This window comes from Protopterus annectens, chromosome 13.part0 (assembly GCF_019279795.1).
Source record: "Protopterus annectens isolate FY-2018-M chromosome 13.part0, PAN1.0, whole genome shotgun sequence".
In the NCBI taxonomy this organism is placed as follows: Eukaryota; Metazoa; Chordata; order Ceratodontiformes; family Protopteridae; genus Protopterus; species Protopterus annectens.
Genome location: NC_056747.1, coordinates 1214062140 through 1214087890, shown reverse-complemented (window position 1 = coordinate 1214087890; position 25751 = coordinate 1214062140). Strand labels below are relative to the sequence as shown.

General features: G+C 43.5%; 1 protein-coding gene across 6 annotated transcripts in view; it reads left to right on the top strand.

The window, feature by feature from the left end:
- The window catches only part of TLK2 (tousled like kinase 2), a 3436060-nt gene that overhangs the window by 1554444 nt on the left and 1855865 nt on the right, over nucleotides 1-25751 (top strand). For all 6 annotated transcript variants that reach the window (XM_044055220.1, XM_044055218.1, XM_044055219.1 and 3 more), the window contains one exon: nucleotides 21464-21556. In XM_044055220.1, coding sequence (XP_043911155.1) covers nucleotides 21464-21556 — 93 coding nt within the window. The remainder of the gene's footprint in view (nucleotides 1-21463; nucleotides 21557-25751) is intronic.

The following is a 25751-nucleotide window of genomic DNA, read 5'->3' as shown; positions in this document are numbered from 1 at the left end:
AGTATTAACAATATCGGCTAAAGAAGTTATGTCTTACCATAACTTTCCATCTGTATTGTGATCCTCGTTCAGTCATTACAACTGTCCCTCCTTCCCCCTCCTCTGGTTTCTAGTGCATCTCACCATCCGGCTCTCTGAAGTTATTTGACCAGAGGTAGCCTCTACCTTCTTTGACTAGCAAACTCAATCTGAGGTAACAGGGAGAGACAGGGATTGTGGGTAAGAGTTTAGCTTGAGAGTTTGAAGCTGACACGAGCTTGGAAAATGGCCAGCTCGATTCAGAGGTCGGAACTGATACCCATGCGTAATGACTGAACGAGGATCAACAATACAGATGGAATGTTATGGTAAGACATAACTTCTTTTTCTCTGCACTGCCCTTTGGCTTATCTACTGAGCCCAGGGTATTCACAAAATGCCAAGCTCCAGTCATTGCATTTTGCAGGCAAAGAAATATTCATATATACTCATACCCGGACGATTGTCTAATTCAGGCAGAAAGCCAGGACATGCTTTTAAATCATCTGGCCTTTGTTCAAAGTGTGCTGACTTGTCTGGGGTACGCCATAAACGAAAATAAATCACACCTGGTACCCTGTCAACAAATTATATTCCTGGGAGCAAGCTTGAATACAACTTCCCAGATGGCTTTCCTCACGCCAGAGAAACAAATTCGTTTGACAACCTACTTCAAACAAGTGGCCACAAAAACCCAGCTATCTGCAAGGCAAATACTGCAAGCCTTGGATTTCATGGCATCCTGCATTCTTCTAATTCCATATGCAAGGCTGCATATGAGGAAACTACAATGGTATCTCAAATGCCTGTGGTGTCAGCATTCACAGGATCTAGAAGCGATGATTCCTATCATACCTTGCCTACTCCCAGAGTTCCTTTGGTGGGCAGAGGCCTGCCACCAAAACAGGGGACTACCATTCACACTACCCCCTGCCGACCAAACCTTAACAGACGCATCAGACTATGCATGGGGGGCTCACCTGGCAGGGAAGTGCATTCAGGGCAAATGGAACACAAATGCACCTGCACATAAATCAGAAGGAAATGTTAGCTGTACAGAATGCTCTGACAGCCTTCAAGGACCACATTCTTCCAGGACAACTAATGGTAAAGATGGACAACACCACTGCCATGTGGTAAATAAGCAGGAAGGTAAACATTTCCTACCCCCTCTGCAGACTAGCCATGGCATTGTGGAACACAGCCTTGAGTTACCAAGTGAATCTACAAGCTCAATTCCTGCCAGGAAAACTAAATACACTGGCAGATGGACTAAGCAGAAACCTCATGGACCCACACGGGTAGAAACTGGAACCAAGGATTTTTAACATGTTGTCAAGCAAGTGGGGGAGCCCAGATATAGACCTGTTTGCCTCCCCCCAGAACCATCAGTCGGACAAATTTTGCACTAGGATTCCCCACAAGCTAGCTTGGAAAGTGGATGCTCTATCCTTCAGTTGGAAAAATCTATCAGTTTATGCCTTTCCTCCTTTGCCTCTGCTCTCCAAGGTACTACTAAAGATCAAACAGGACAAGCAAAGGAAAATTTTAATTGCACCAGACTAGCCACACCAACACTGGTACCCCCTCTTGAGCAGTGTGTCGCGCTTGTTCCCATGGCACCTGCCTCAGGCTCCTTCCCTGTTGTCTCAGCAGGGGAACCATATTCTGCACCCTCAGCTGCAAACCCTGAACCTAGCAACCTGGCAAATTACCTAATCTCTCCTTTTCCATCCCTCGGTAAATCAGTGATGGATATCATTTTAGAGGTAAGGAGGCATCAGTGATGGATATCATTTTAGAGGTAAGGAGGCCTAGTACTAGAAAATCTTATAATGCAAAATGGAATAGATTTTGTGCTTGGAATCAGTCTCAAGGGATGAGCGCAGCAGTGCCCAATTTACCTCAGATTCTACAATACTTGACAGAGATGCTTCATAAGGGTTTGTCTTTTCCTCCATCAAAATTCATGCCTCAGCCATTTCAGCTCATTACAGCACAGAGCCTCCCCTCTTATCTAACCCACTGCTCAAGCAGTTCCTCAGCGGGGCCAAAAATTTAAGGCCACCCAGGAGAGCTCCAACTCCAGCCTGGGACCTTAACTTTGTCTTGGAGAAAGTCACTCTTCCTCCTTTCGAGCCAGCTGCTACTGCAGATTTAAAATTCCTTTCCTGGAAAACTGCTTTCCTTTTAACAATCACATCTGCAAGGAGGGTATCTGATTTTCAGGCCATTATGGCAGTGGAGCCTTTCATCATCTTTCATGCAGACAGGGTGTCCCTCAGAACCAATCCCTCCTTCATGCCCAAGGTGGTATCCAGTGTTGCTCTTAATCAATCCATTCATTTGCTTACCTTCTTTTCTAACCCACAGAACAAAGGGGAACGGATACTGCACTCCTTAGATGTGCACAGACAACTTAGATTTTACTTGGACAGGACTAAACCTCAAAGGATATCAACAACTGCTGGTGGTATTTGCTGCAGGGACAGAGAGGAAAGCTATTTTGAAGCAAACCATTTCAAAATGGAGAGGCCACTGCATTCATTTCTGCGATAAGCACCATGGAAATCCTATCCCACAGGGCATCAGACCCCATTCAACCAGGGCTGCATCTAACTCCACAGCCTCTCTCAAGGGCATCACTATCAGGGATTTTCTAGAAGCGCTACCTGGAGTTCTGTACATACTTTCACCAAGCATTATTATTTGCCAATTTTCTCTAAATCCAGAGCTGGCTTTGCCACTGCAGTCTTGCAGGGCCTTATAAGCTGGTCCTAATTGTCTTTAAATTTCTCCTTCCAACCTTAGCTTTGGGAATCTACCCAAATTTAATGACTGCAACAGTGAAACATGAAGAACATAGTACAGTTGTGTACACTTACCATAAATGTAGATGTTCGAGTGTATTCACTGTTGGCAGACCGGGTTACCCTCCCTCCAGCCCCCTTTCTTCTTTTGGCTATACCTCTCCTCTCTCTTACTGTGCTCAAAAAGCTTTTTGGTGTATTTGCTTTTTTGTTGGGGGTATATCCTTGTAATTAGTGATTTAATTGCTTCCCATTAGGGGGACACCTGACAGCTGGGGCAAGAAAAACTGGTGTAATGGCATCAGCTGCATGTTTTATACCCCTGACGTCATGAAAGAAGGGACAGCTTCCGATGCAGGACCCAAGACATTGTTAATCAGGCTGACTGAGGGCTACTGCAAGCAGATAACCCAAATCTAATGACTGCAATAGTGAATACACTCTAACATCTACATTTATGGTAAGTGTACACAACTGTACTTTCTTGGCTTTGGAGAGTGTGTTTTTTACCTATGCAGCCGTGATTACAGGAACTTTGCATTCTTCCGGTATAGAGATGGGTCTTTTAGTGGGTGAGAGGGGGGTAAAGTTAGCACTGAACCTATCTGCCAGGATGTTGGCAATATCAGTTGGTTCTGTATATGTAGTGCCATTGTGCTGTTACTCAGAGCAGATCTGAGTGTTGCCATTGAGATTCTTGACATAGCTATAGAATGCTTTGTGGTTGTCTTTAGAATCAGTGACTATTTTGTTTTCATAACTAGCTTTGGAGGATTTTATGAGGGATCTCGGCTTCTTACTGTGGCTGACCTGGGAGTTACTCCAGTTATGGGATTTTACTCTTTATTGCAACGTTTTTTTTTTTTTCTGTTGTAGAGTTTGTTTATGGCAGGGGACCACAAGATTAGCTTCCTTTTTTTTGGAGGATAGCATCTTGGCTCTGTTGGGGATTGCACGGTCCATGCACTCATGTAAATGCTTATAAAGTGCATTTGTGTAGGATTCAGCAGTCGTACCTCAATTGTCCGTCTCCATGGGTGTCATGAAGTTTGCCACTTCTGTCTTAAGAAGCGTGAAGTTGGCTTTGGAGAAATTTTTTACGGTGGTTTCCCTAATGTGGGGGTGGGATGTGGATGTCTAGGATGATTACCTTGTGGTCGGATCTGACCAATGAAGAATTGACCTCTGGTGTGGATTACAGGTCGCTCATGTTGGTAATGATCAGGTCTGAGATATTACTGCCCCTAGTGGGGGTATGGATGTTGATCCAAGGCGTTGGAATTTATGAATCCCAGAAAATGTTGACCAAAAGAGTTGGTACATGAGTAGTTTTCACAGTTAATGGTGGGGTAGTTGAAATCGCCCATTATTAGGGTGTTAGGTTGTACCCTTAATGTTTTCCAGTGTATCAAGAAATGGAGTGGGAATCCTGGGGCATGGTGGGGGATCTGTAGCAAGCTACAATTTGGATTGCGGTCTTGCCCGGAGTTAGTTGCACTTGGATAATCTCGGATGCAGCTAGCTTGGAGGTGTGGATATCCTTAATGAATATGGACACGCTAGTGTTTCGGTCCAGGTTAGGTGGCTGAAAGTTGTGGTTTGAATTATAGCCTGGTAATGCAGGGGTGCTCTCTGGAGCCTTGAACCAGGGTTCTGTCACTACACAGATATCTTTGTTCTCCATTTTAAGGAGTTCCTCGAGTGATTGCATTTTGAGGTTTAGAATTTTAGCATTGAGTAGCATTGCCCTCAGATTTTGCTTACTTCTGCTTGTTACGGTGGTGAATTTATCATTTGAATCTTGGCCAAAAAAGGCACTATAGGGTTGGCAAGAGCCATAGCCAGTATCCAGAATCCCAAGGGTGACCGGTGCAAGCTATTTATGGCAAAGCATCGTGGTCTGTCGATCATGTCATCTCAGGCAGACGGATACTGGATCCCCTTAGAATGACACCAGAAGCTTAGTCAATTGTTGAAGTCAATCATTTTGTCCTTGTACTGTGGTATCATTCTGGGTGATGGCAAGATGCTTCTCAGGGCTAGGGTCATATCTGCCTGGGCTTCAAGATCGGACAGCTCCTCCATGTCTCTTTTCATGTAGTCCAGGGAGGTACGTCTTGGGTCATTCACATCAACATGGACGATGACGGTCATATTTGTACTTGTGGAGTGACCTCAGTGCGTGCATTATGTGGCGGATCCTGGCACCTGACAGTAACTTTCTCCTTGTTTAGCCTGGTGAGTGAAACATTTTTGAGAAGTAATCTTTTTATGTCTAAAATGGTGTTTGAGTTTACTTTAAGCCAAGCTGTCCATGTCCCTGTTTTCTTTCCTGAAACCAAATATGAGGGGGAGAGGATACTCCCTACATTGGATGCTCACTGACATCTCTGGTGCTATCTTGATGGAACAAGACCTTTCAGATATTTGGATCATTTGTTCATTTTTTGTGATGGTAAGAAGGGACAACCTGCATATAAATGGGGCTATTTCCAAATGGCTGTTACCTTTTATCACCACAACAAAACTATTCCAGGCAAAGTCAAGGCAGACTAAGAGGCCCTTGGTTTTATCTGTCTTTTTGGAAATTGTTGGATTCTAGAAGTATTCTATCATAGGATCTTGGGAGGTTAATAGGCTAACGGCCCAAGGGCCCTTAAAGCCTAGCTAAGTTCAGCCTGTGTACCCAAGGGTGTCTGGTTCAAGCAGACCTAAAATCAGCACCTAGTGCCCCTGTCCAAGAGGGGGACAGGTGGAAACCCCAGGGTGAATTTCCAATTAACCATCCATTTGTCCAAATTATGCTTAAATAGGGCCAACAAGGGGCTTTAACAGGCATAGGAAGCTGTTTCCAAAAGTGGGGCAACGTCTGTGAGACAGTTCTGTCTCTCCAGCAAATTCTGTTGATATCGCATACCAGGTGAAGGTCCTTTGAGCGAGTGACCTGTGTGCTATTTGACATGCGAATATGCAGCATTTCCATTAAAGGTGGGTCAGAGATTGCTCTGAATGCAAGGCACAGGTTGCCTCCAACCAGTCTGTATGACACAAAGTAAATCGACAATGATTTCAGTCTGTCCGCATAAAATGGATCTTGAAAACCCTGAATTTTCTTTGTAAGGAATCTTTTTGGTCTCTCCAGTTGCTGTGGGTGTTTGGAAATGAACATACCAAAGGGAGTGTTGTGCTCTATTATTGGCCTGATGAGGGAAGAGTATTGGGGGGGGGGGGGTTATAACCTCTTTTTTTCTGGAGGCAGTGCCCTTACTTTTGAGATGAGCAATATAAAATGCCCTTCTTACCACTGGAGACACGGTGATTGAAGTTAAGACTGCTGTTAACCTGTGTGCTCAGATCTCTCACCATTGACTGTGTGTTTAGGGTATTGCTATTGATGTGGTAGGTTGCAGGAACATCACTCTTGCCAAAACGGATGATGAATTTTTTTTTGCATTAAGTTTAAGACCATGACTTTGGCACCAGTCATTAGTTTGTGTAACACCTTCTTGCAGGATGTTGACATCGCTAGGGGTTTCAGTGATTGCTCCCAGTTTGCAGTCATCAGCAAACTTTATCAGCCACAGTCCTTTAGTTTTAGCTTGTACTTCAGAAAATTAGATTCTGAACAGTAGGGGTCCCAGAACCAATACATGTGGAACACCATTGGTTACGGGTCTGCTGGAGGAAATGGAGTCCACTATTTTGACCATATGAGTTTTTCTGGTGCCAGAGCCATGGGCTCAAGCTTAATGCCAAGAAATGTATAGTTATCCCCTTTGGAAAAAAACATGTACCCATGAATTACCACATAGGTGGCAGGACACAAAACATCGAAAGTGTGATGAGAGACTTGGGGGACATAGGTGGACAGTGGTCTCACTTTCGATAACCACATTGCCACAACAGTCAGGAAATCCTTCTATGTGGCACACCTCATCACTAAGGGCTTTTCATCCAGAAAAAAGGAGGTCATTGTCCCACTGTACTCATCTTTCGTTAGACCCATTATAGAATATAATGCCCAGTTTGGTATGTACCTCACAAGACATCTGCAACAGCTGGAAAGGCCACAGAAATGCCTTACTAAAAGAATCACAAGCCTAAAGCAGATGCCATATACTGACCGTCTAAAAAAAAAACTCCAGCTGTACTCTGTGGCATATGGTCTACTCCGAGACGATCTCTGCTTAACATACAAGGCCCTGTCAAACCCTGAGCTGTTGGACATGCTCCACTTAAAGAAATCCCAATCCCACAGAGCCACACGCTCCAGGGATCTAAACCTGGTCATCACAATGAGAAAAACATGCTGGAGGGATAGGTTCCTGACCCAGAGACTCCCCATACTCTGGAATAGACTTGCCCATACATATCAAGCCTCATTGTCCCTCTTCAAAAGGAACCTTGATGATTGGATGGGAAATAAGAAATTCACCCCGGGGATCATGTCAGTCGCCCTGCTAGACGGGGGCCTGGAGAAGTAAATAGTGTGGGAAGAAATATCCAGGGAATTGTTATGGCTAGGCTTGCATAGGCCCTAGGGCCGATAGCCTAGTACCAGCCTATGAACCTATGTCAGTGAGCCAGTTCACAACCCACCTGACAGTATATGGATTGATAACCAGCTAAGTGAGTTTATAAGTGATGGCAGAGTGGGAGATTGTGTCAAAGGCCTTGGCTAAGTCTGTGTAGACCGTATGCACAGATTTGGCCTCATCTAGGATTTCAGTGACCGTCTCAAAAAGTCCACCATGTTTACCAGGTATGATCTCCCCCTTGACAAAGCCAAACTGGGTGGGGTTGAGCATTTGGAGATTTCCTTCATCTTTGTTAAGTCCATGATGATTCGTTCCGTGGCCTTGCAGATGAGGCTGGTCAGGCTAATAGGTCTTTAGTTTCCAGAGTCCTTGGATGTACCACCTTTGTACAAAGGCATGACTTTAGCTGTTTTCCATTCCACTGAGATAAAGCCAGTGCTTAACCAGTGATTGAAAAGTGTGCCTAATGGCGATGCTGATTTCTGTTTTAACCCATGTAGAACACAGCCCGGGATGTTGTCTGGTCCCATAGAGGCTGTGTTTTTGGCGTTTGAGAGGACATTTAAGACTTGCTTCTTGGCGATGATAGGTGGGGGGTGGGTGTTAGGGATGCTTGAGGGTATAGGCGGCGTGGACAGGAGAGTGAAGTTTTCACTGAAACTGTCAGCCAGCAGGTTTGCTATATTTCCACAGGTTCTATATATGTAGTACCTTTAGCTATGAGTTTTGGGCAAATCTGGGCAGTACAGAATAAGGGAGGCATATCCAGAAGTAATGATTCCCTCTTTCTGGCCAAGGCAGCACTGGATGTTCTTCATATTTCACTGTTGCAGTCATTACATTTGGGTAATCTGCTTGCATGTAGACCTCATCCGGCTTGATTATCAAAGTCTTGGGTCTTATTTCGGTTTACTATCTCTTCTTCCATTATGTCAGGTAGTTAGGGGTGTAAAGCATGCATCTGACACCATTACATCAGTCGTTTTTGCTGTGCAGTGCCCGAAGCAGAAGCAGTTCGCAAGTGCCGCTCGGCCGACTCCTGAAATTTTTGTTTTCAAGTTTCAGAAACGAAGTCTTCAGAAAAGCTAAGTACCTTGTTGGGGATCCTTTTTCTTGCTCTAAACCGATGTCAGTAAAAGTTAACAATTGTATTAGTTGTGGAAAGCAAATACCTCATAAAAATTTTCATTCGTACTGCATTCCTTGCTTAGGCCCAGACCTTGACGTCCCTCAGTGTCGGTTTTGTGCCTTATTCAGTCCTCGAACTATTTGTCGCCGGTTCATTTTCGCATCAGTCTATTTCGGTTCTCTGTTTAATTATCCAGAAATGGCTTTGGTAAGCCATCTGACTACCGACATTCCGAAAAAACTTAAAGGTAAAGACAGAAACAGACTTCATAGGTCCAAAGCTGCCGACGACGCTTCCGTTAAGCTAGTCACCAGTTCGCTGGTACTCAGTGAGGCGCTTTCGCAGCCCCTGATACCTGCTACTTCAGATTCGCAGGCCTCTACTGAGACCATTCGGAGTCCGGTATGCCGCGAGATGGTTCTTCGACTGTGGAACCTGCGGATGTCTCTACCTTGGATGGGTTCCGTAGCAGCTGTGCAGGCAACAGCTTCTGAGGGTGTTTTCAGGCCTACTGACTTGCTTATCAAGCCAACGCCATCTTATAGGTTCATAGGTAGGTACTAGGCTATCTGCCTGAAGGCATTTATAAGCCTAGCGGGAATGTGTTGGCTTTCGCCGCTCCCTTAGATTAGTTCCCTGTGCTTCTGTCCAGCAGAGCCGCCGCCTTCTTCAAGGCCTAAAACTCTATCCACGCCTAGGAAACCGATGTCCAAACCGCATGGTCAGACCCATATCGTAAAAAACAAATAATGGCTGAAGACCTTATCACTCTAATTAGGGGAAGCCAGCCTTCTCCCTCTAAGAGATCTAGAACTGGTTTTCATAATGATTCTTCTGATCAGGATTCTGAAATTTCTGTTTCTTCTGATGACCAGGATTTGCCCTTATCTACCTATGAGGATTCTGATGCAGAGGACTCCATTCCCTCTGCTTCCCCTCCAGAAGATTTCTCTTTTGGTGAAACTTTGCACACTCTTAGGGAGCATTTCTGCTGGCAAGGCCAGGATTACTCTGACTCCAAAAAGAGGCTTAGGGAATTCTTACTCCTGCCTCAACACAGGCCTTTAGCTATCCCTCCTGTACTGGACATTGTAGATGATGTCTTCTTAGAATTTAGCCTCGCCCCAGACGCTTTACCTCCAGCTCCCAGGAAACCGGACGGGTATTACAGAGTACCTAACTCTCACAAGTTCCTCTTTAAGAATCCTACTGCGGACCCAGAGACCATTTCACAGGGACCCAAAGGCATTAAGGCTACATCTGCCAAAAACACTACCCCCTCTGATAGAGATTCCAGTGCTCTGGACAAATGGGGTAAGAAGGTATACACTTCTGCTACTTTGGCCATTAGGGCCTTAAACTGCCAGTTTTATATGTTAAAGTACCATCAGCATATTATTGTTTTACTTTAACAGAAAATTATGTTGATTCCTGACTGTGCTGAAAATAAAGAATTACAGGATTTAATGCAGTATGCTGAACAAGGTGGTAAACATACTTTGCAATGTGGCTTTGACTCCTTAGAGGCATCTTGCAGGGCTGCTGTCACTGGGTCTGTACTTAGAAGGCATGCTTGGCTTAAGGAGCAAACTTTGCCAGATCATGCTAAAGCTAAATTACTGGATGCTCCTTTAAACCAAGACTGCCTGTTTGGCAACAAAGCAGTAGTACTTAAAAAGATGGAGGACAAAGCTCTATGCAAACTGTTAAAGATTTCCTGCAAGTACAGCCTCCCAGATTTAGTAGGCATTGACCTTCTAATAATTGGTCCTTTCCTTTCTCTTCCAGGCCTTCTCAGTCCAAACCCAGGAACAGCAGACTACAGTCTCAAGGTACTCACAGGCCTAAGCAGTGGGGTGTTCCCATTTCCAAAGCTGGAAGTAGTAAGACACCCCCCCCCATGGTAAGCTGTCAGTGACTTAACCTGAAATCTTCCAAGCCCTGCTCAACTGACTGCTCCTTCAGGGGGGAGATCGCCCTGCATGCAAAAAACTGGGAACTCATTACCCAAGACAAATGGGTTTTAAATATAGTTTCCCAAGGATACAGATTCCACTTCCACTCCTTACCAACCCCAAACGGTTGGCCAGACCTACCTCCAAATCAGTGAGCAGAGGCTCAACAGCAGATTATCTCTCTCCTAAGTATCAGGGCTATTCAACCTGTCCCAGCAGAGGAATGGGGACAAGGTTTTTACTCCAGACTTTTCCCTGGTACCCGAAAAAGACAACTCCTGGCGTCCTGTCCTGGATCTGTCTATCCTAAACATCTTTTTGGCAATCCCAGAATTCAAAATAACTCTTCATCAGCTGCTTCTCATGTTAGGCAGAAATGCCTGGTTGGCAACATTGGACTTTAAGGAAGCTTACCTGCACATCCCAATAAGGGAATCTTGCAGAAAATACCTAAGCTTCAGAGCAGGCTACATGCTCTATCAGTTCTCTGCACTGCCATTTGGCTTATCTACTGTGCTCAGGGTATTCACAAAGTGCCTAGCTCCAGTCATTGCATTCTGCAGGTAAAAAAATATTCAAATATACCCATACCTGGACAATTGTCTAATTCAGGCAGAAAGCCAGGACATACTATTAAATCATCTGGCATTTGTAAAGAAACTGCTAACCTCACTGGGGTACACCATAAACGAACAGAAATCTCACCTAGTACCCTGCCAACAAATTGTATTCCTGGGGGCAAGCTTGAGCACAACTTCCCAGATGGCCAACCTCATGCCAGAGAAACAAGTTTGACAGCCTACTTCAAACTACTGACCACAAAAACCCAGTTATCTGCAAGACAAATACTGCAAGCCCTGGGGTTTATGGCCTCTTGCATCTTACTAATTCCATATGCAAGACTGCATATGAGGAAACTACAATGGTATCTAAAAAGCCTATGGTGTCAACATTCTCAGGACCTGGAATCCATGATTCCTATCATTCCTTGTGTAAAGACAGAGTTCATTTAGTAGGCAGAGGCCTGCTACCACAACAAGGGACTGCCATTCATTCTACCCCCTGCCACCCAATCCCTAACAACAGATGCATCAGACTATGCATGGGAGGGCTCACTTGGCAGGGCAGTGCATTCATGGCAAATGAAACCAGAGTCAAATGCACCTGCATATCAGTCAAAAAGAAATGTTAGCTGTACAGAATTCCCTGGCAATCTTTAAGGACCAAATTCTTCCAGGACAATTATTGGTAATGACAGACAACATCACTGTTATGTGGTACATAAACAAGCAGGAGGGGGAACACTCTCATACCCTCTCTGCAGACTAGCCATGGCTCTGTGGAACGCAGCCTTGAGCTACCAAGTGCACCTACAAGCTCAGTTCCTGCCAGGTAAGCTAAATTCACTGGCAGATGACCTACGCAGAAATCACATGGACCCACATGAGTGGAAACTGGAACCAAAGATGTTTAACATTTTGAGAAACAAATGGGAGTGCCCAGAGATAAACCTGTTTGCCTCCCCTTAGAACTACCAATTGGACAGATTCTGCATAAGAACTCCCCGCAGACAAGCTTGGCAAGTGGATGCCCTGTATATCACCTGGGAAAGCCTCTCAGTTTATGCCTTTCCCCCTCTGCCTCCCCCCTTGAAAGTTCTACTAAAGATCAAACAGGACAAACCAAGGACAATACTCATTGCACCAGAATGGCCACGCCAACACTGCTACCCCGTCTTGCTCACTATATCACTGCTGGAAGCATGGTACCTGCCTCAGACCCCTTCCTTGCTGTACCAGCAGGAGAGCCAGATTCTGCACCCCAGGCTTCAAACCCTTACCTGAGCTCTCCAGTACCATCCCTCAGTAAGCAAGTGCTGGATGTCATTCTGGAGGCAAGGAGACGTAGTACTAGAAAATCCTATGTTGAAAAGTGGAAAAAATACTGTTCCTGGAGCCAAACTCGGGGGGATGGGCACAACAGTGCCCACCTTACCGCATATTCTGTAATACTTGACAGAGATTCTTCACAAGTGCCTTTGCTTCTCTTCTATTAAAATTCATGCCTTAGCCATTTTAGCACATTATAATACTGAGCCACCCCTCTTCTTTCACCCCTTGCTGAAGCAATTCCTCAGAGGGGATAAAAATTTAAGACCACCCAGGAGAGCCCCTACTGCAGCCTGGGACCTTAACTTTGTATTGGAAAAGCTTACTCTACCTCCTTTTGAGCCAGCTGCAACGGCAGAGTTGAAATTCCTTTCTTGGAATACAGCTTTCCTTTTAGCCATCACTTCAGAAAGAAGAGTGTCTGAATTACAGGCCCTGATGGCAGTGGAGCCCATCATCATCTTCCATGCAGACAGGGTGTCCCTCAGGACCAATCCTTCCTTTATGCCCAAGGTGGTATCCAGTGTGGCCCTTAATCAGTAAGTCCATTTGCCAACCTTTTTTTCTAATCCACAGAACAAAGGAGAATGAATACTGCACTCTTTGGACGTGCACAGACAGATTTTATTTGGACAGGGCTAAGCCTCTCAGGAATACTGAACAGCTGCTAGTTGCCTTTGCTGCAGGGGCAGAGGGTAAGGCCATTTTAAAGCAAACCATTTCTAAGTGGATAGGCGCTTGCATTCAATTCTGCTATAAGCACCATGGAAAACCTACCCCACAGGGGATAAGATCCCATTCCACCAGGGCTGCATCTACTTCAGCCTTTCTCAGAGGTATTCATACCAGGGACATCTTAGAAGCTGCTACTTGGAGTTCTGCGCATACCTTCACAAAGCATTACCATTTGCCTATTTTTTCTAAATCCAGAGCTGGTTTTGCCACTGCAGTCTTGCAAGGCTTAATAGCTTGCTGTAATGTTCTCTGATTGCCTTCTCCCTTCCTTTGCTTTGGGAATCTACCCAAATGTAATGACTGCAACAGTGAAACACGAAGAACATAGTACAGTTGTGTACACTTACCATAAATGTAGATGTTCGGGTGTATTCATTGTTGCAGTCCTGGTTACCGTCCCTCCACCCCCCTGACTTCTACTGGCTATACCTCTCTTCTTTTTTACTGTATTTAAGCTTTCTAGTGTATTTGCTTTTTGTTGGAGATGTAACTTTGTATATAATTGCTTCCCATTATGGGGGCACCTGACATCTGGGGCAAGAAAAACTGATATAATGGCGTCACCTGCATGCTTTATACCCCTGACTAACTGACTTCATGGAAGAAGAGACAGCAACTGACGCAGGACCCAAGAATTTGATAATCCAGCCGGCTGAGGGCTACCTGCAAGCGGATAACCCAAATGTAATGACTGCAACAGTGAATACACTCGTACGTCTACGTTTATGTTAAGTGTACACAACTGTACTTTCTCCCACCTGATGCAGCTCTACAGGGAAGAACCCTTCCCACTACCTTAAATGTTGGGTTTTTTGATGCAGTATGAGGTGGTCAGTAATACATAGCTCTTCCCTTTAGGGGCATGTGTAAAGTGAGAAAAGCTAGAAGATCAAGTACCAAAAAATTGTGATAGGGAAGTAGAGACATTTTCCTGTAGGGCCAGAGGTGTGACCTGCACCCTAATGAGGTGTATTTGCGAGTAGTCGTATGTTACCTCCGAGATCTTTTATTTTGAGTTAGAATACACTTTCATAAAAGTACATCTCTTAACCATTCCACCCTGCTTACTACTGTATTTCTTCTTTTGGCTTCCAGTGCAGCTGTCATGCTGGTCTTAAAAGGCATCTATGTCAGGCCTCCCAGGTGGACTTTGCATCCAATTTGGGACATTAAGTGTATATTGGAAAATCTAATGCTAGTCTCTCTTGAACTAGCAGTTGGCTGCTAGTAGTGTGTCAGAACTGCAGGCCCTCATTGAAGAGCCTTTTCTTATTTTTCAGAAAGACCAAGATCACCTTGGATACTAACCACTCTTTATGCCCATAGTAATTGCTGAGGTTGCATTCAACCAAGCTGTCTAGTTACCAAGGTTTCTTTCTCCTCTTAAGAGTAAATGAGGAGATGTTCTTCGTGTTTCACTGTTGCAGTCATTACATTTGGGTAATCTGCTGGCAGGTTGCCCTCAGTCGGCCTGAATAACAAAGTGTTGTGTCCTGCGTCGGTTGCTGTCCCTTCTTCCATGACATCAGATCGTCAGGGGTATAAAATATGCAGCCGATGCCATTGTATCAGTCTTTCTTGCTGCGCAGTGCCCGAAGCAGAAGCAGTTCGCAAGTGCCGATCGGCTGACTCCTGAAATTTTCGTTTTCAAGTTTCCGAACCGAAAGCTTCATCTAAAAAGCTAAGTACCCTGTTGGGGAAACTTTTTCTTGCCTCCTTACTAATGTCAGTAAAAGTTAATAATTGTATTACTTGTGGGAAGCAAATACCTCATAAGGATTTTCACTTGTACTGTATTCCTTGCCTAGGCTCTGACCACGACATACCTTGCAGTTGGTTCTTTGCTTTATTTAATCAACGCACTATCCGTCATCGGTACATTTTTGCTAATAAATATTTTGGATCACTGTAATTATCCAGAATTGACGTTGATTAGCAATCTGACTACCGGAATACCTAAAAAACGCAAAGAAAAAGACAGAGACAGGCCGTTGAGGTCCAAAACTGCCGACGATGCTTCTCCTAAGCCAGTCGCCAGTTTGCCGGTACTCAGTGAGGCACTTTCGCAGCCCCTGATACCTGCTACTTCTGATTCGCAGGCCTCTACTGAGACCCATTTGAAGTCCAGTCTGACTCGAGATGCTTCAGTTATGGAACCTGTGGATGATTCTACCTTGGATGGGTCCAGAGCCACTGTGCAGGCACTGGCTTCTGAGGGTGTATTCAGGCTTACAGATTTGTATATTAAGCTGACACCATCTTCAATATTAAGGCCAAAATATTGATCTATGTCTAAAAAACCGACACCTAGGCCACATGTGCAGGTTTCTATGTCTAAAAAACAAATGATCAAAATGGCTGAAGATTGAATTACTCTAATCAGGGGTAGCCAACCCCCACCTTCAGAGAGGCCTAGGGCTGAACTTGACTGAATCTTCTGAACAGGATTCTATTTCTTCTGACTCTTCCAATGAACAGGATTTGTCTATACCTACTTATGAGGACTCTGATTCAGAGGATTCCATTCATTCTGCTTTTCCCCCTGAAGATTTTTCTTTTGGGGAAACTTTACATACCTAAAGGGAGCATTTCCACTGGATAGTCAGGATTTTTCTGAATCCAAAAAGAGGCGTAGGGATTTTCTTCTTCCTCAGCATAGGCCTTTGGCTGTACCGCCTGTACTAGACATTGTTGATGTGTTTTCAAAATCCAGTATGACCTCTGATTCTCAGCCCCTTGTAAGCCAGACAGATACTACAGGGCTCCTGATTCACACAAATTCCCTTTCAAAAATCCTGTTGCAGACCCTGAAACCATTTCTAAGGGGCCCAAGGGCATTAAAGGCTTCTTCTCCTAAAAATCCTACCCCTTCTGATAGAGACTCCAGGGTGCTGGATAGATGGGGGAAAAAAAGGTTTATACTTCTGCAACCTTGGCAATCAGGGATTTAAACTGTCAATTCCATATGCTAAAATATCAGCAGCATATCATGGGACTGCTTAAACAGAAAATGATATTGATTTCTGACTGTGTGGAAAATAAAGATTTGCAGGATTTATTGCATTCAGCTGAACAAGTTGGAAAACATACTTTGCAATGTGGTTTTGATTCTTTGGAGGCCTCTTGCAGGGCTGCTCTTACTGGGTCTGTGCTTAGAAGGCATGCCTGGCTTAAGGGGGCAATCTCTGCCTGATCATGTTAAAGCAAAATTATTGGATGATGCTTTGCAGCAGGGACCGTCTGTTTTGCAATAAGGCTGAAGAAGTTCTAAAAAAGATGGAAGATGAGGCTAAATCTATGCAGACTGTGAAAGATTTCTTACAAGTACAACCTCCAAGATTTAGTAGGCACTGGCCTACTAAGAAGTGGTCCTTTCCAGTTCCTTCCAGAGCCACTCAAGCCAGACCCAGACATGCCATAAGCACCGAGTTTCAGTCCCAAGGGACTTTCAGAACTAAGCAATGGGGTGCCTCCTCTTCCAAATCTGGAAACAACAAGACACCTCCCTGTGGTAAACGGTCTCAATGACTTTCCTTTAGAATTACCAAGCACTTACCTTTTAGCGCCCCTTTTGGGGGGAAGCTGGCACTTCATGCAGAAAACTGGCAACTTGTAACCCAGGACAAATGGGTTTTAAATAGTGTCCCAGGGATACAGATTTCATTTCCACATGTTGCCAACTCCAAGCGGATGGTCAGACCTGCCCCCAAATCAGTGGGCAGAGGCTCAGAAACAAGTACTTTCCCTCTTAAACATGGGGGCAATTCAACTAGCACCAGAAGGGGAAAAGGGACAAGGTTTTTATTGCAGACTTTTCCTGGTACCTAGAAAAGACAAATCATGGTGTCCAATTCTGGACTTGTCTACTCTAAACACTTTCCTGGACATTCCAAAATTCAAGATGCTGACTCTTCACCAGTTACTTCCTATGCTAGGCAAAGATGCTTGGCTGGCAACTCTAGATCTAAAAGAGGCATACCTGCATATCCCAATCAGGGAATCTTGCAGAAGATACCTCCGATTCAAAGCAGTCTTTTTGCATTATCAGTTCTCTGCACTGCCCTTTGGCTTATCTATTGCGACCAGGGTCTTTACAAAGTGCCTGACTCCAGTAATTGCATTTTGCAGGCAAAGAAATATTTAAATATATCCATACCTGGCAGATTGTCTAATTCAGGCAGAAAACAGGGGCGTTCTTCTAAAACATATGGCGTTTGTAAAAAGGTTTCTAACTTGTCTAGGGTACACCATAAATGAAAATAAATCATAGTTCATAGGTTAGTACTAGGCTAACTGCCCTTATGGGCAATTTTAAGCCTAGCCAGTTACCCCATGTCAGAATCAAACCCTGCACCTTGTGTTTCAAAGGTAAGCCCCTTAACCATTACACCTACCTCCCACCCTACTCACAGTTCTGAACTCACAACTAGTACCCTTTCAAAAAATTACATTCCTGGGTGCAAGCTTGAATACAACTGCCCAGAAAAGCAAATTCAGTTGGTGACTTACTTCAAACAGGTGGCCACAAAAACCCTGCTATCAGCAGGACGAATACTGCAAGCCTTGGGGTTCATGGCCTCCTGCATTCTTCTAATTCCATATGCAAGACTGCATATGAGGAATCTTCCAGTGGTACATAAGTTTATGGAGTCAACATTCTCACAGCCTGAAGACAATGATTCCTATCAAACCTTGCCTGCAACCAGAGTTCCTATGGTGGGCAGAGGCCTGCCACCAAAACAAGGGGCTGCCATTTACACCACCCCCTGTTACCCAAACCCTAACTACGGACGCATCAGACTATGCATGGGGGGGGGGGGGGCTCATCTGGCAGGGAAGTGCATTCAGGGCAAATTGAGCTCGAATCAAATGCACCTTCATGTCAATCAAAAAGAAATGCTAGTTGTACAGAAAGCAGTGATAGCCTTCAAGGACTACCTTCATCCAGGGCAACTAATGGTAAAGACGAACAACACCACAGTTATGTGGTACATAAACAAGCAGGGGGGTACACATTCCTACCCCCCTCTGCAGACAAGCCATGGCATTGTGGAAGACGGCTTTGAGCTGTCAAGTACAACTACAAGCCCAATTACTGCTAGGAAAGTTGAATATTTTGGCAGACGATCTAAGCAGAAATCTCATGGACCCACATGAATGGAAACTGGAGCCACGGATTTTTCAACATGTTGACACGCAAATGTGGGAGCCCAGACATAGATCTCTCTGCCTCACCCCAGAACTACCATTTGGACAAATTTTGCACAAGAACTCCTCACAGAAAAGCCTGGAAAGTGGATGCTCTGTCCTTCTGCTCGGAAAACCTATCAGTCTATGCTTTTCTCCCTCTGCCTTTGCTCTCCAAAGTTCTGCTAAAAATCAAACAGGACAAACCAAAGATGATTTTGCTTGCTCCAGACTGGCCTCGCCAACACTGGTACCCACTCCTACGCAGTCTGTCACAACTTTCTCCATGACACCTGCCTCAGACACCTTTCTTACTGTCTCAGCAGAACAGCCAAATTCTGCACCCTCCGCTCCAAACATTGAATCTTGCAGCTTGGCTAATCACTTAAATTCCCCCTTAGCATCCCTCAGCAAACCTGTGATGGATGTCATTTTGAGGCAAGAAGACCCTAGTACCAGAAAATCTTATGCTGACAAATGGAAAAGATTCTGTGCCTGGGATCAATCTCAGGGGATGACCACAGCAGTGTCCAATTTACCTCAGATTTTGCAATACTTAACTGAGATGCATCACAAGGGCCTATCTTTTTCTTCCATAAAAATCCATGCCTCAGCCATTTCAGCTCATTACAACACAGAACCCCCCCTCTTCTCTCATCCTCTGTTAAAGCAGTATCTCAAAGGGGCCAAAAACTTAGCCGCCCAGGAGAGCTCCAACCCCTGCCCTGGAACCTTAACTTTGTATTGGAAAAACTCACTCTACCTCCTTTCAAGCCAGCTGCTACTGCAGACTTAAAATTCCTTTCCTGGAAAACAGCCTGCCTTTTAGCAATCACTTTGGCTAGAAGGATTTCTGAATTATAGGCCCTTATGGCAGTGGAGCCTTTCATCATCTTTCATGCGGACAGGATGTCACTCAGGACCAACCCATCCTTCATGCCCAAGGGAGTATCCATTGTGGCTCTTAATCAGTGCATTCATTTGCCAACTTTCTTTCCCAATCCACAGAACAAAGGGGAGCGGATTTTGCATTCATTGGATGTACACAGACAACTTAGATTTTACTTCAACAGGACTAAATCTCAAAGAAAATCTGAACAACTGGAAAGGCTATTTCAAAGCAAACCATTTCCAAATGGATAACCCATTGCATTCATTTCTACTATAAGCACCATGGAAAACATATCACCCAGGGGATCAGATCCCATTCCACCAGGGCTGTATCTACTTCTACAGCCTTTCTCAGAGGTGTTACTACCAGGGATATTCTTGAAGCTGCTACCTGGAGTTCAGTTCATATTTTCACCAAGCACTGTCACTTACCAATTTTCTCTAAATCCAGAGTTGGCTTTGCCACTGCTGTTTTGCATGGCCTTATAGCCGGTCCGGTCCTAATACTGTATAATTCCATCCTCCCAACGTTAGCTTTGGGAATCTACCCAAATGTAATGACTGCAACAGTGAAACACGAAGAACATAGTACAGTTGTGTACACGTAGCATAAATGTAGATGTTCGAGTGTATTCACTGTTGAAATCCTGGTTACCCTCCCTCCAGCCCCCTGTTTTTTTCTCTTACTATGCCTCTGCTTTATTTTTCTACACTTAAAAGCCTTTTTGGTTTATTTGCTTTTGTTTGGAAGCATATATTTTTGTATTTAAAATTATTTATATATTTTGCTCCCCATTTGGGGGGAACCTTACATCTCGGGCAAGAAAAAGTGATGTAATGGCGTCGTCTGCATGTTTTATACCCCTGACGTCATGGAAGAAGGGACAGCAACCAACACAGGACCCAAGACCTTGTTAATCAGGCCGACTGAGGTCAACCTGCCAGCAGATTACTCAAATGTAATGACTGCAACAGTGAATTCATTCTAACATCTACATTTATGGTAAGTGTACACAACTGTACTATCTAACTATAGCCAAGGTGGCTTGGGTTCAGTTTGTGGCTCTGGTGTCTGAGGTGCAGGCAGAGAGACATGGGTGTGGCTGTTGCAGGGGGGGGGTGGAGTTTGTCTATGGTCTCCCTGAAGGTGATGTGTGGTCCATAGAGGTGAATAGCCCTTAAGCAGAATAGACAAATGCAGGGGAACGAGTTGGGGACAAAGGTAAGTCATTAAAGTAAAAAAAAAAAAAAATCCTCTCCTATCAGAAAGTTTGTCGAGACTCCCCACCCCCGAAGATGTCCTTAACATTCATGCTGGCCCTGGCACTGTGATATACTGGGTAATCGGACATCCTCAAAGTTTTAATCAAAAGGGAGGGATAAGAAGCTCTTTCATTCCTAGGATGCTCAAAGGTAAATTGAGAATTTTGGACAGCTAAAAAGATGGTAGAAAAACTAAAGAGCTTTTGTAGCATTTACTGAAAATAAAGGCATGCCTGTATTCAGAGACAGTTGTCAAGTAATTGGCCCATTACATTTTTCTGCCATAAGTGCCTTGGAAAAAGTGTGCAGGGCAAAGTCAGCTCTCGCACTACCAGGACTACAGTTTATTACCGCAGCCTTTTTCAAAGGGTAAGTGGGTAAGATATACTGGAGGCAGCCACTTGGTCTTCTGTCCACACCTTTTCCATACAGACTGAGCTAAGAAAGGTCTTATTTCTGCTGTCTTGAATGGCAGTGTGCACTTCGAGATACTTCCAGCTTCCCTGTGTGTAAATGCTGCCTCCTAGAGGTAGTGACTGCAGCAGTAACTACAGTTGGACATATACAATGATTTCAAGTTGATTGCATGATGACCATCATATGGTTCACTGACTTCATTCCCTGTGTTTCATTATTTTGGTACTGCTCCCTGCATCTGTCTTGCTTGGTGCTGTAAGAGGGTCAACAATATGTTATCAACCTGGTTTTTCCTGGAGGCACGGGGTTCTATAGATTTGCATTTTAACCTGTATGGCTGGCTGTGTGTTGGCCTTTTAACCAGAATCATAGAGACATCTGTTGTGAAGCCGACTTGAGCCAGCCTGAAAGAGGGTAGGGTTTCTTTTCTAGTCTGGACATATACCTGCAGCAGAATTCCCTAAAATGACAACTGTGGCAGTAACCACACACCAGCATTTACCATGACGGTAAGTTGGTTACAAAAACAGTGCTTTTTGTGCATATCTTTAATGATGTAGCTCTAGATTGATATATTGGGTGGTCTGTATTTGCATGTTGATCTCATTATAATTTTTGTGAATGCTTACAGTCAGACCTCACGTTAGAAAAGTTAGCAGCCTTGGAAAATGGCAAAAACTCTGACCTGGAGAAGAAGGAAGGGAGAATAGATGATTTACAAAGGGTAAGAACTTCTTATGGAGCACTTGTATGCATGTTTTAATTGGATGCATGGTTGCTTATAAACTAATTGCTGTATGTAGAATTCCTTTACAATGACATTAAACGTTTTTATACTGATTGTGGAAACTGGAACCTTTGGTAATTTCTAACTTTGCTGTTGCCCAGTTGAAAAGGTGGTTGTTGAGCTGTGATGGAAAACTAACATTTGTAGGATGTAGGTTAGCATGTATGCTTAGGTTTAGTTTCATTACGAATTGCAGGCATACTTTTGTGGACTTGTTTTGTCCTGTTATCAGATATTTTCTTCTGACATTTTGCTGGGTGAAAGTTGCTCAGATGCCACTTGCCACTAATGTCTTCTGTGTTTTGTTATTGACTTTACTGCCGACTTGGTATTTCATTTCTTCCTGTGAAAACTTACTAGAAATGTGTGGGCTATGTTTGAAATGTGCAGTGTACTTTGTCAACTGCACTGGTCTTCAGTTTGCATCACAGATGATTATCTGTCTGAGAAAGGTATGTGCCCTGTACAAGGGAAGCATGCTCACCCTTGATAAGGGGCAACTGTCAGCAGGTCAAAACACCATCTTCAGTTTGTGTGCTACTTTGAGTAAGTGATGGCTAGAAAATTACAACCACTTAAATACCCTTTTTCTTATCATACGTCCTGAGGGAATGTTTGTGCATTGTTGCCTTTTTTTCTCTTAGGTTATGCAGTCTTTATTTCCATGGAATTCTGTTATTTCCGGACTTCGTCTTGTTTTTGTAATATCTTGTGTGGAACAGAAACCATATAAACAGGTATTAACAGCACCTGGTTGCTTGCATCCCAGTATTTCCCTGCTGGGCTTGCATTGTACTGTTTATATCATGTTATTGACATGGACACTACCATCACCTGTTTATTTTTTTTCTTTTGAAATTCATATCTTTTTCCTTGTGCCAGTGTTTTGCATTGTTTTTTGTTTGGAATTTGTTTTACGCTGCATAAATGCTTATGGGATTGAAACCTTTATTTTTTCTGAGGTGTAATTTGTGTTTACTATATTGCTGAATGTTCAGTACTGTGCACTGTTTTGTTTGAGATTTTTCTACAGATAAATAGAAACAACTGAGCTTAAAGCATTCATGTGTTTCTCTGTATGCCTGTATATATAGTTGGAAAATGATACACTTCTCTGGAAATAAACACTACACAACTTAAGAGAAAAACAGGCAACAATGCACAAACATTCTGCCAGGAAATACGACTTCTAACAAATTATTATAAAGGCCTTGAAGCATTGTAGCAGGTGAGATGTGCGTTAGTCCTGCTGATGAGTATCGACATGGCTTCACACAGTGAAGACTTCATTATATGAATTTAATGAAGTTATTTTAATGTGTCATGAATGTAAAGGGGGATCTGTAGGTCTGGTACTCTTTATGTACTTAGAAAAGTAATAAGAAATAGAACTATGGTTTGAGTATAATTTTCTGTTGAGCAGCATGTAACCCTGTAGATGGCTATGGTGGTCTTGCTCGAGTCTGCCCTATTTAGTGTGCTTTCATCCACTGCAGCTTGAATGAAGAGGAGAGTCAGTTGTGCTTTTGACTCCAAGTGATGTGGGACTATAATTGGAGAGGAAGGAGTAGTAGACTATGGGTCATCTGTCAGGGACATCCAAGTAATTATAAAGTTCTGAATGAAGAGAGGGCCAGAATACTTTGGGGTAGGAGGGCAAGTAAAGAGAAATAGAAGGATCGTGTTCACCCCTTAAGTTGGATTCTAGGAAGGTAGAGGGATGTTTTTGCTTTGAATAGGGTGGTGGCATAGCTATGGAGTCATTACAGAGAAAGCTGTCAAGCTGCTGGACTGGGTGGAAGTGCAGTTGAGGGCTGGTGCAAGTGGAGGGTTAGGGCTGGAATGTGAATAAAAGGCTGAAGGCACTGAGCAGTGCACACATGGAAAGAAAAGGGGATTGAGGAAACAAGATTCCTAGGTTCAGTTTTCAAGCTAATGACCTACTGACCATGAAGAAGCTTGATTGCTATAATCTCATGTTTATTTTTGATACTACTTTCATGTTCACCTACATACTGCATGTTGCCTGTGTTGTTATTAGGGCTTTATCCTTCTATGCCACAGTGCTAGTACATCTGTATTATTTTTGAAGGAAATTAATGACCAACAACGTCTTGTAATCAAGAGCTTTTACTGCAATCTTGGAAGGTGTTCAGTATATCTTTTAAGTATAGTAAGCCACCATTCGAGGCATTCCAGAAATGGGGTTTAAAGTAAAACCGGATTGGGCATGAGTTTATAGACCAGAGGTCCCCTCTAAGTAATTTCTCAAAACCTTTCCGAACTGTTCATTTTCCAGCCTTTTTCTTCACAAACTTTTTTTTTTTGATATTTTGGGTCTTTTTGTGGACTGTACTTAAGTTGTGCTTAAATCAAAACTCTGTGTGCCTAAGCTTTAACAGCCTTGTACAATTTTGTACAATTTTAGGTGGTCAATCTTAGGAAAAACTCCATCTTCATTCCAAATGTAGTCTCTGAGCTAGCAGTCAGTCAGTCCATCTTGCCAGACTGTTTCTCTAGCCCTCACAATAAGGGAGAGAATTGCACATCTTTTAGATGTTCACCAACAGCTTTGGTTTTAAATTTCAGAGCCAAGGATGTCAGGCATACTGATCAGCAAACATGGTAGATTTAGCCCCACAAACAGACTCCTAAGTAGCTTTCTAACTGCATGTTTTGTATGAATGAGGCAACATAATAGTAGAGGTACAAGCCATTCTGCACTTAGGGCTACACTGAACAGTAGCAGCATTTTTCAGGAATGCATCAACTTGTGCAATATTTAGGACTGCTACTTGGACCTCTCTCCACCTTTTTCCATCCACTGCAAGCCTGACATGCAGTCGAAGAGCAGAACAGTACTTGCCACTGGTGTCCTGCAGGGTATATGCTTTGACCTTCTTCCTGTTTGTATTATTTATTCAAATCAAGTACTCTTCCATGAGTAAGGAATAGTGCAGTAGCAGTGATCCTTTGACATGGTGTTCTTTCTAAGTAGTTTGCCATGAAAGATATTTAAATGGGCAGACCACTGTAGTATAGTATAAGCTTTCACCTGCCTGTTTCTGGCTTGCTTTCATGTTTAGTAGCCAGACTTAAGGGGTCTTGTTTAAAGGGTATGTGATCATCCTTGATTCCTTTTTTCCTTTCCCTGTTTTTTTTTTGGGGACCATGTTGTTAGTCTAAACTTTGCAGTCTGGTAGGTATTTGTACTGTGCCATGTATTCTAGTGCATTTTATAGACCAAGGACAAAAATGAGCTCTAGTCCCTCCTCCTGAGGGCACATATAGTAGTACTTTGCCAAAAAATAAGAGACCTTACTCTAGCCTTGTATGCCATACACAAATCCAATGTGAGTCGGGAAGCAGCTATACTTGCATGGACATCTTACAACAGCTCTCAGAATTGGTCGAGAAGTTTGATTAGAACCTTCAGCAAAATTGCACGAGTAAGCAATACTACTGCAGTGATCATCCATTTGAATATGTGGTGTTATGGTGATTTGCTTACACAACCGTACTTCCTCTGTGATTGTTCTGATAACCAAGTAGGGTCCTCTTTTACTCTCCATATTAGGCCATATGTATGTAAGATGAAGGGGCTCCAGTGCCCCTAATGGGAAGTGCGTTTGGTTTATTCCATTCAGCCTAGCAACTTTTAAGGATTTACTGTTAGATGAGTTAATTAGCGTTTTGTAGAATGCTAGAGGTCAGTACCCTTCTGCCGTAAACATAGTAGTAGATTGAAAAATAAACTTTATCATTTCTAGTACATTAGAGGAGCTTTGTGTACTTGTGTTGTGAAATTAATTCTCTGCTAGTTATTGAACTCGGACATCTCCATTCTTTGGTTATAAGTTGTACGAATTGTTTGGGGACTGACATGGAGGTTGTAGTCTTTTTGTTTTTGTGGAACTGCCTTCATGCCTTATTTATGTGAAATTTAAGCTAGAAGCTGTATTAGTTGAGCCTGTTGGTCACCCTAGGCACACATTCAGTCAGATAAACTGGCATTTTGCAGAAGTTGGAGTGTTAGCATTAGAACAGTTTGAGTATATTGAAAAGCTAGGAAAGTTACTGAGCACAAGTGATCATATTTTACATTATTTTTCCCCTTTTTTTTTTAAATTTT